This window comes from Gorilla gorilla, chromosome 23 (genome assembly GCF_029281585.2).
Source record: "Gorilla gorilla gorilla isolate KB3781 chromosome 23, NHGRI_mGorGor1-v2.1_pri, whole genome shotgun sequence".
Classification (NCBI taxonomy): Eukaryota; Metazoa; Chordata; class Mammalia; order Primates; family Hominidae; genus Gorilla; species Gorilla gorilla.
This window is the reverse complement of record NC_086018.1, coordinates 17956652-17967690: the sequence shown is the minus strand read 5'-3', so window position 1 is coordinate 17967690 and position 11039 is coordinate 17956652. Positions and strand designations below refer to the sequence as shown.

The following is an 11039-nucleotide window of genomic DNA, read 5'->3' as shown; positions in this document are numbered from 1 at the left end:
GAGCAATTGGCTGTACCTTATGGCCTAGATGTGTAGTAGTCTCTACCACCTAGGTTTGTGTAGGTGTACCCTTTGATGTTCACACACTGAGGAAATTGCCTCCAGCGATACATGTCTCAGAATGTATCCCCAACATTAAGTGATGCATGACCGGAGGTAATTGGAGAATAAACATATTTTGGGGAGAGGAAAGTAGGATGAAGTGAGGTGGAGAAGACAGATGTTCACATCTTGTAGCTGACTGTGCTGTGCCTACAGAGCCTGCAGCTTGGCCATGCCTCGCAGTGTGGGACTGGCCACTCCCTCACCTGAGCAGCTGGCTATCCACAGTCACTTTTGGTTGGTCCATGGCAAAAGTGCATTTGCAGTAGGTTCGTTTTACTGATTAGGTTTTAGAGTCTCTGATTCAAATCAGTTTGCGGTTTTTGAACGTACTGACTCAATTATTAGAAGATAATCTTTAATTTAAAAGGCAATGCAGATGAATTTAAATGCATCAGGTTCAATCACAGTTACTGTGCTTGACTCTCAGAATTTCAGTAAAAGAAAGTAGGCCCTGGAAATGCCACCCCCTTGGCACCCACCTCCCAGACTCCTGGCTGTGTGTCTCCTGACCACTACTCAGGTCTTGCCATTTTTATGCATCCATTACTATGAGGAAGAACCCAATTTTGTTCATTCAATGGGAGGGAGGAAGAGCTCTTGAGAACCTGGTGTGTGCTTATGCTTCATGTTCATTGTTTTACCAATTTTAGAATACCCCAATGGGGTGGGTACTTTTAACTCTCTTTTTACAATTGGGGAGCTCGAGGCTCAGTTTGGTCATGTTGTAAGTCCCTGTGGAGTTGGGCTCCAACCCAGGTCAGTCTGTTTCCCAAAACCCTTCTGTTTGACTTTGCCGCTGAAGAAGATACAATGAGATGAAGAGTCTTGGGCATGATGGCGCACAGGTCATCAGGAAGAAGGCCATCAGGAAGTTGGGCTAGAGGTGGGAGGGGAGAAGGAATTAGGGGATTTGGAAATAGAGGGAAAACAGGTGAGCCTGAGGGAGGCACAGGAGCAAGGGGAGCAACAGAGCTGGCCAGTCCGTGTGTGGTGGGGCTGATGCCTGCCTGCTCACCCCTGTCCCCTGTTTTGCCAACTGTCAGGCCACAGTGGTAAGGGATCTTGTGGCTGTCAGGATGGCGGAGGAGCAGGAGTTCACCCAGCTCTGCAAGTTGCCTGCACAGCCCTCCCACCCACACTGCGTGAACAACACCTACCGCAGCGCACAGCACTCCCAGGCTCTGCTCCGAGGGCTGCTGGCTCTCCGGGACAGCGGAATCCTCTTCGATGTTGTGCTGGTGGTGGAGGGCAGACACATCGAGGCCCATCGCATCCTGCTGGCTGCGTCCTGCGATTACTTCAGGTGAGTTCACTAGAGCTGTTTGTAAGAAGAATGACAAAGGTAATCCTGGCTCTGCTAGTAAAGGTACTGGCGGTGACAGTGGCTGGTCTCCTGCTCACCTCAGAGCCTCCCCTACTCCTTGTGGTTATGACTTAGTCAACAAGTGTGAGAGACAGAAGGGGGTCTTAGAGTTCATTTTTCATTCAGTGATCCTGTCTCTTGGGCTTTGCCTCCTCTTCTCTTCTCTTCCCTCTCTTCTCTTCCTTTTCTTTTCCTTTTCTCTCTCTTTTCTTTTCTCTTTTCTTTCCTCCTTTCTCTCCTCCCCTCCCCTCCTCTCCCCTCCCCTCCCCTTCCCTCTCTTACCATTCCTTCCCTCCCTCAGTAATTATTGCTGTGTATGCATCACCTTCTGGCTCACACCTCTCATCCCTCAGGTGTTAGCCTCTGGCCCTCCCAGTGAGCTCTGTGGCCCCCTGGGGTTTCTTATGGCCTCCTTTGTGACCCCATCCCAGCACTTGGCACAATGTGAGGAACCACTGGCTTATCTGTCTTTTCCACTGGATTGGAATCTGTCTCTTATCCCTAGCACCTAACGTGGTTTTCACATATTCAAACAATACCCATGGCTTAAATGAATAAATTTATGTGCACAGATAGCAGATCAATACACCATTTGCCCTGTTGTCTGCACTGCTCTGCACTCGAGGAGGTGGGTGTCACCACCCTTATTTCACATAGGTGGCATGAGCCTGAGAAGGACTGAGGGCCACTCGTGGTCCCCAGCAAAGTTGTCATGGGACTCCAAGCCTGAGGTGTTCCATTCTAGCTCTGATTCTGTTCAATCATTTTGTCTTCAAGGCTTAGTTGTAGTTCTCTCTCTCTTTCTCTTTATCTCTCTCTATTTTTTTAATTAGGAACTATCAAACAAAATATATATGGTTTAAGTGCCTTCTGTCTCCAGAAGGAGTTTTGGAGAATGTGACCCAGTGGTGGCTTGGTGCAGATGTGTCCAGGAGCAGCAGAATTCTTTCAGTTCACCAGGGAAATTCAGCTGAGGCCTTTAATAAGCATTAAGATAACATACAGGACAGTGGGTAGGGTAGAGGAGCTGAGGGCCCCCTGCAGGGGACTTAGGACCTGTATAGGAGAGGATGGCCAGAGGCTGCGGAGCCTATGGGATCCCCTGGGCTCACCCTCTCAGCCCTTCTTGATTTAGTGTCATACCACTCTTTCTGAAGATGACAGTGTAGGCAGCCTTTCACTAATCTGTCAAAAACCTTATGTGGCTTTCCACGTCCTCCAGGAGCAATTTCTAGCCCTTTCCACAGCCCCCCTTGTGTAAACCTCTTATGAGAGGTGTCCTACTCTCCGGGATGATTACAATGCATCACTAACACCCCCTGCGTCCCTCCACTTCCATTGGGAAGAGGAGCGGGAGAGTGGCAACATTACTGGAAGAGCCCAGAGTCATTTCACAGGGGTGTGTGTGTGTGTGTGTATAAATAAGAAATAGAGGCCAGTCGCGGTGGCTCACACCTGTAATCCCAGCACTTTGGGAGGCCAAGGCAGGTGGATCACTTGAGGCCAGGAGTTTGAGACTAGCCTGGCCAACATGGTGAAACCCTGTCTCTACTAAAAAAAAAAAAAAAAAAAAAAATTAGCTGGGTGTAGTGGCGGGCGCCTATAATCCCAGCTACTTGGGAGGCTGAGGCAGGAGAGTTGCTTGAACACAGGATGCGGAGGTTGCAGTGAGCCGAGATTGTGCCACTGCACTCCAGCCTGGGTGACAGAGCAAGACCCTGTTTCAAAAAAACAAAAAAGAGGCTAGATGTAGTGGCTCACGCCTGTAATCCTAGAACTTTGGGAGGCCGAGGCGGGTGGATCACCTGAGATTAGGAGTTCGAGACCAGCCTGGCCAACATAGTGAAACCCCGTCTCTGCTAAAAATACAAAAACTAGCGGGGCGTGGTGGCACATGCCTGTAATCCCAGCTACTTGGGAGGCTGAGGCAGGAGAATCGCTTGAACCCAGGAGGTGGAGGTTGCAGTGAGCTGAGAAAGAGGCCAGGCTTGGTGGCTCACTCCTATAATTCCATCACTTCGGGAGGCCAAGGAGGGCGGATAACTTGAGGTCCGGAGTTGGAGACCAGCCTGACCCACATGGCAATACCCCGTCTACTAAAAATACAAAATTAGCTGGGCGTGGTAGCACATGCCTGTAATCCCAGCTACTCAGGAGGCTGAAGCAGGAGAATTGCTTGAACCCGGGAGGCGGAGGTTGCAGTGAGCCGAGATTGCGCCACTGCATTCCAGCCTGGGCAACAAGAATGAAACTCCGTCTCAAAAAAAAAAAAAAGAAAAGAAATAGACCATTCCCAAGTGTTAGCATGTTTATTATTTGTTTTAGTTACTTGTGAAATGTTAAAATGATAAAGGACTATTTTTTTCCCAGTATGACTAGTAAAGATGTGTGAGAGGCTTGTAATATTTGATATGGGCAAGGGTAGAGAGAAGGGCATTTAGGGGTGGGCTGGCCCGTAGTTTAGGGCCCTGCAGTTGTATGTTGGGTGTCTAGGTGTCATTCCTGTGGGACGATGCACCCAGTGCTGAGACATGGTGCAGGACGGAGCCTTTCTGTGTTATCCAGTGGAGCCACTTGCAAACTGGGCAGTGTGGTGTGTCTACTGATAGGGAGTGAAAAACCTCAGGACCTGGTGGAAGATGATCCCACCATGAAGATCTGGAAGGATCTTGCTGCACCCTGGGGACTCAGCAAAGGGCAAAGGGAGAGGGAGGCTGAATTTCTTCTGTTTACTGCATTGTCTGAATTATTTTACAAAGAACATAAATTTCTTTTTTTTGAGACGGAGTCTCACTCTGTCACCCAGGCTGGAGTGCAGTGGTGTGATCTCGGCTCACTGCAACCTCTGCCTCCGGGTTCAAGCAATTCTCCTGCCTCAGCCTCTCGAGTAGCTGGGACTACAGGTGTGCGCCACCACACCCGGCTAATTTTTTGTATTTTTAGTAGAGACAGGGTTTCACCATGTTGGCCAGGCTGATCTCGAACTCCTGACCTTGTGATTTGCCCTCCTTGGCCTCCCAAAGTGCTGGGATGACAGGCGTGAGCCACACCATGCCCAGCCTTCTGTTTGTTTGTTTTGAGATGGAGTCTCGCCCTGTCCCCCAGGCTGTAGTGCAGTGGGGCAATCTCGGCTCACTGCAACCTCTGCCTCCTGGGTTCAAGTGATTCTCCTGCCTCAGCCTCCTGAGTAGCTGGGATTACAGATGTATGCCACCAAACCCGGCTAATTTTTGTATTTTTAGTAGAGACAGGGTTTTGCCATGTTGGCCAGGCTGGTCTCCAACTCCTGACCTCAGGTGATCCGCCTGCCTTGGCCTCCCAAAGTGTTCGGATTACAGACGTGAGCCACCGTGCCTGGCCTCTTCTCTGCCTTTTCTGTCCTGTGGAAATTTTTCTTCTTTGGCCCACCTGAGATGCCTCCTCCTCTGGAGAGCTTTCCCTAATTGTCCCTTGCTGTTTCCCAGGTGGAGGAATCTCAGTTTTCCTGAAGGGCAGAGAGCTATACTGCCCTGCTGCAGGAAGCCTCCTGTGCTCTTTCTGTGTACTCTGTACATGGTTTAGGAATTGGATGGCCAGACTGCATTTTCTTTTTTTGACTTTTGTTAATAACTTTTCATTGCACACTTACTTTGGCTCCCCTGACCCTACACCCACCTTGTATGCTTCTGAGGTGGTTTCTCCTCTCCTCCTGGACCCTTACAGTCTGAAGAGCCCAAGGGCTCTGTCCTTTTTATATAACCTCCATGGGTCACCTCGTCCCTCCCTTAGTTTTCATACCATCTGTGAATTATAAAAGACTGCTTAGCTGAACTCAATGTCTGTTACTTTAAAAGTTTGGATACAATTGATGATTTTATTTTTAAAAAATTAATAGCACTTTATCCCCAAAAGAGAGAGAAAGTTGTATTCCCCACAAAACACAAAGCCCAGATGTTTTCCAGGGTAGGTGTGCCTTTTATGAAAAGACTCCAATGCCATTTAAATTTTTTCAGAGCAGTTTCAGAAAAAGAAAAAAAAATTAGCTGGGCATGGTGGCATGGCCTATAGTCCCAGCTACTTGGGAGGCTGAGGAGGGAGGATAGCTTGAGCTTGAGAGGTTGAGGCTGCAGTGAGCCATGATCATGCCACTGCACTGTCGCTTGGATGACAAAGTAAGAGACCTCTTTTCTCGTAAAAAAAAAAAAAAAAAAAAAAAGCTGAGCACAGTGGCTCACACCTATAATCCCAGCGTTTTGGGAGGCCAAGGTGGGCAGATTGTTTGAGCCCAAGAGTTCAAGACCAGCCTGGGCAACGTGGCAAAACCCCATGTTTACAAAAAATACAAAAATTAGAGCTGGTCACAGTGGCTCACGCATGTAATCCCAGCACAATGGGAGCCCAAGGCCGGCAGATCACTTGAGGCCAGGAGTTCAAGACCAGTGTGGCCAACATGGCAAAAACCCATCTCTACTAAAAATACAAAAATTAGCTGGGCATAGTGGTGCACACCTGTAATTCTAGCTATTCAGGAGGGTGAGGCTCGAGAATCGCTTGAGCCTGGGAGGTGGAGGTTGTAGTGAGCTGAGATCGCGTCACTGCACTCCAGACTGGATGAGAGAGTGAGATTCTGCCTCAGAAAGAAAAAAACAAACAAAAGCTGTGCACGGTGGCTCATGCCTGTAATCCTAGCACTTTGGGAGGCTGAGGCGGGTAGATCACCTGAGGTCCAGAGTTGGAGACCAGCCTGGCCAACATGGCGAAACCCCGTCTCTACTAAAAATACAAAAATTAGGTCATCGGCAAAGCCTGAGTCCTGTCCTCTTGCTCTCCTCCCCGGACAGCATGAGCTTCACCACTCGCTCCACCTTCTCCACCAACTACTGGTCCCTGGGCTCTGTCCAGGCTCCCAGCTATGGCGCCTGGCCGGTCAGCAGCATGGCCAGCGTCTATGCAGGCGCCGAGGGCTCTGGTTCCTGGATCTTCGTGTCCCGCTCCACCAGCTTCCGGGGCTGCATGGGGTCTGGGGGCCTGGCCGCGGGGATGGCTGGGGATCTGGCAGGAATGGGAAGCATCCAGAACGAGAAGGAGACCATACAAAGCCTGAATGACCGCCTGGCCTCCTACCTGGACAGAGCGAGGAGCCTGGAGACCGAGAACCGGAAGCTGGAGAGCAAAATCCGGAAGCACTTGGAGAAGAAGGGGCCCAGATCAGAGACTGGAGGCATTACTTCACGACCATCGAGGACCTGAGGGCTCAGATCTTTGCAAATACTGTGGACAACGCCCGTATCTTTCTGTAGATCGACAATGCCCGTCTTGCTGCTGATAACTTTAGAGTCAAGTATGAGATAGAGCTGCCCATGCACTAGTCTGTGGAGAGCGACATACATGGGCTTCACAAGGTGATTGATGACACCAATGTCCCTCAGCTGTAGCTGGAGACAGAGATCGAGGCTCTCAAGGAGGAGCTGCTCTTCATGAAGAAGAACCATGAAGAGGAAGTAAAAGGCCTACAAGACCAGATTGTCAGCTCTGGGTTGACTGTGGGGGTAGATGCCCCCAAATCTCAGGACCTTGCCAAGATCGTGGCAGACATCCAGGCTCAATATGATGAGCTGGCTCGGAAGAAACGACAGGAACTGGACAAGTACTGGTCTCAGCAGATTGAGGAGAGCACCACAGTGGTCACCATGCAGTCCACTGAGGTTGGAACTGCTGAGATGACAATCACGGAGTTGAGACGTACGTCCAGTCCTTGGAGATCAACCTGGACTCCTTGAGAAATCTGAAGGCCAGCTTGTAGAACAGCCTGAGGGAGGTGGAGGCCTTCTGTGCCCTGTAGATGGAGCAGCTCAATGGGATCCTGCTGCACCTGGAGTCAGAGGTGGCACAAATCCGGGCAGAGGGACAGTACCAGGCCTAGGAGTAGGAGGCCCTGGTGAACATTAAGGTCAAGCTGGAGGCTGAGATCACCACCTACTGCCACCTGCTGGAAGATGGCGAGGACTTCAGTCTTGGTGATGCCCTGGACAGCAGCAACTCCATGCAAACCATCCAAAAGACCACCACCTGCCAGATAATGGATGGCAAAGTGGTGTCTGAGACCAACGACACCAAAGTTCTGAGACATTAAGCCACCAGAAGCAGGGTATCCTTTGGGGAGCAGGAGGCCAATAAAAAGTTCAGAGGTCAAAAAAAAAAAATACAAAAATTAGCCAGGTGTCGTGGTGCATGCCTGTAATCCCAGCTACTTGGGAGGCTGAGGCAGAAGTACCGCTTGAACCTGGGAGGCGGAGGTTGCAGTGAGCCGAGATCGCACCACTGCACACCAGCCTGGGCGACAGAGTGAGACTCCGTCTCAAAAAAAAAAAAAAGAAAAAAAAACAAACAAAGCAAAACATAAATTAGCCAGGCACGCCTGTAGTCTCAGCTTCTGGGGAGGCCGAGGTGGGAGGATCACTTAAACCTGGGGTGGTCAAGGCTACAGTGAGCCATGAGTTGTGAGTGTGCCACTGCACTCCAGCCTGGGTTACACAGCAAGACCTTCTCTCAAAAAAAAAAAAAAAATTGGTTTCATGCTAGGGAATCTGTCTTACTAGTTACATGCCAGGGAATCATGGCATTCCATCAATTCATGACAACCCAACATATCTGCATACATGTCTATATAGCACATCTGCAGACATGGTGAGCAGGCATGTGATAACATTCAGCATCCATTCTCACAGTTAAAAAGTTTTTTGAGCAGGGCGTGGTGGCTCAAACCTATAGTCTCAGCTACTTGGGAGAATAGGCCGGAGGATTGCTTGAGCCCAGAAGTTCTGGGTTGCAGTGTGCCATGCCAACAGGGTATCCACACTAAATTTGGCATCAATATGGTGACCTTCCTGGAGCAGGGTTGCCTAAAAAGAGGTGTGAACCGGCCCAGGATGGAAATGGACCAGGTCAAAACTCCCATGCTGATGAGTAGTGGGATCATGTCACTGCACTGCAGCCTGGACACCATAGCAAGGGTCCATCTCTCAAAAACAAACAAAAACCAAAAAACTTTTTGGGCTGGGCAGGGTGGCTCACACCTATAACCCTAGCACTTTGGGAGACTGAGGTGGGCAGATCAGTTCAGTCCTGGAGTTTGAGATTAGCCTAGGCAACATGGCAAAACCCTATCTCTACAAAAAATACAAAAATTAGCTGGGCACGGTGACACACACCTGTAGTCCCCATTACTTGGGAGGCTGAGGTGAGAGGATTGCTTGAGCCTGGAGGTTGAAGCTGCAGTGAGCCGAGCCACGCCAAGATGGTCCCACTACAGTCCAGCTTGCGCGACAGAGCGAGACTCCGTTTCCAAAAGAAAAAAAAAAATTTTTTTTAATTTTTTTTTTATTTTGAGATGGAGTCTCTCTCTGTCGCCCGGGCTGGAGTGCAGTGGCATGATCCCTGCTCACTGCAACCTCCGCCTACCAGGTTCAAGTGATTCTCCCACCTCAGCTTCCTGAGTAGCTGTGAGTACAGGTGCATGCCACCACACCCGGCTAATTTTTGTATTTTTTGAAAGAGACAGGGTTTCACCATGTTGGCCAGGCTGGTCTCGAATTCCTGACCACAGGTGATCCACCCACCTTGGCCTCCCAAAGTGCTGGGATTATAGGCATGAGCCACTGCGCCCAGCCTATTTTTATGTATTATTTTTTAGACTAGTCAAGTGCAGTAGTGAGAAGGGGGGACAGAGACGAATGAGTTTGATCTGTTACTGACTATGAACAATCAACTGAAATAACTCAGCTAACTTTGGCCCAGCCAAACGTCTTAAAGAAATGTTTGGCGTAGGCCGGGCGCGGTGGCCAACGCCTGTAATCCCAGCACTTTGGGAGGCCGAGGCAGGCGGATCACGAGGTCAGGAGATCGAGACCATCCTGGCTAACATGGTGAAACCCCGTCTCTACTAAAAATACAAAAAATTAGCCGGGCGTGGTGGCGGGTGCCTGTAGTCCCAGCTACTCGGGAGGTTGAGGCAGGAGAATGGCGTGAACCCAGGAGGCAGAGCTCGCAGTGAGCCGAGATCACGCCACTGCACTCCAGCCTGGGCGACAGAGCGAGACTCTGTCTCAAAAAAAAAAAAAAAAAAAAAAAAGTTTGGCGTAAACTCATTACCCACAGAACCCACCCAAAACTCAAAATTATTTTCAAGGCTAATTATATTTTTTATCCTAGTGTGAGTCTTTATACTTTTTTGGGGGGCATATTAAGGTGTTTGAAGAGGAGGCACCGACCCAGATCCCATGGGATGTAAGATCCTATGTGGCATGTGTACAGTATTTCTCACGTTGGAACCTTCTGAATTCTAAAATACACTTGATTTAAAGAGTTTGGACAAGGGATCGAGGACCTGAACAAGCTGACCCAATAAATATTTTTCTCCCCCATCTCACACCAGAGGCAGCATACTGGTTTGCCATTCTGTACCTTGTGACATCCTGGAGGTCCCAGGCACCAGCAGTAGAGATGGCCCTCACTCTCTGTGCTGTGGAGTGTTCCGTGCTGTCGATGTCCTCTATTTATTTGGTCATTCCCCTGCTACTGGGTACTTGGGGAACAATTTTTTAAAATTGTGGTTCTAAAATAATAAACACAAATAACACTTACCATCTAGTTCAGTAATGTTACGATTATTCACATTATTATGAAACAGATCTCCAGAACTTTTTTATCTTACAAATCTGAAACTCTATACCCACTAAACCACAACTCTCTTTTCTCCTTTACCCCCAGGCCCTGGCAGCTACCATTCTACTTTCTGTCTCTATGAATTAAACTATTCTAAGTACCTCATAAGTAGAATCTTACAGCATTAGCCCTTTATCACTTGCTTATTTCATTTGGCACCGTGTCCTTAAGGTTCATGGGTGTTATAACATGTGACCTGACTTCCTTCATTTTGAAGGCTGAATAGTGTGCCATTTTATGGATATACCACATTTTGTTTGTCTATTCACCTATCAAGGGATACTTGGTTTGCTTCCATCTCTTGTCTATTGTATATAATGCTGCTATGAACATGGGTGTGCAAATGTCTGAGACTCTGCTTTCAGTTCTTTGGCTATATTCGCAGAAGTGGAATTGCTAGGTCATTCTATTGACAATTTTCTGAGGAACATAGCAGTTGCACCGCTTTTCATTCCCACCAACAGTGCACAAGGGTTATAGTTTCTCCACATCCTTGCTAAAGCTTGTTAGTTTCTGGTTTTTTGTTTGTTTTGTTTTTTGAGACAGGATTTTGCTCTGTCACCTAGGCTGGAGTTCAGGGGCACCATCATGGCTCCACCTCCTGGGCTCAAGCAATGCTTCTGCCTCAGCCCCCCAAGTAGCTGGGACTATAGGCATGCACCACCATGCCTGGCCAGTTTTTTAAAAAAATTATTTGTAGAGACAGAATCTTACTATGTTTCCCAGGCTGGTCTCAAACTCCTGGGCTCAAGCAATCCTCCCACCTCAGACTCCCAAAGTGCTGGGATTATGGACATGAGATTATAGATGTGAACCACCATATCCGGCCTACTTTTTGTTTGTTTTGTTGTTTTTTTATAGTGGTCAT

The 11039-nt window shown here is 48.7% G+C and overlaps 1 protein-coding gene and 1 pseudogene across 5 annotated transcripts in view; both read left to right on the top strand.

Moving 5' to 3' along the window:
* Positions 1–11039, top strand: part of KLHL22 (kelch like family member 22) — a 55642-nt gene that overhangs the window by 6959 nt on the left and 37644 nt on the right. For 3 of the 5 annotated variants that reach the window (XM_055375002.2, XM_055375003.2, XM_063705000.1), the window contains exon 2: positions 1181–1408. In XM_055375002.2, the coding sequence (XP_055230977.1) occupies positions 1181–1408 (228 nt within the window). Of the gene's footprint in view, positions 1–540; positions 626–1148; positions 1409–11039 lie in introns of all 5 variants that reach the window. The other 2 variants (XM_019018079.4, XM_031005588.3) reach the window with 2 other exon arrangements.
* On the top strand, positions 4688–9920 carry LOC129529579 (keratin, type I cytoskeletal 18-like; annotated as a pseudogene).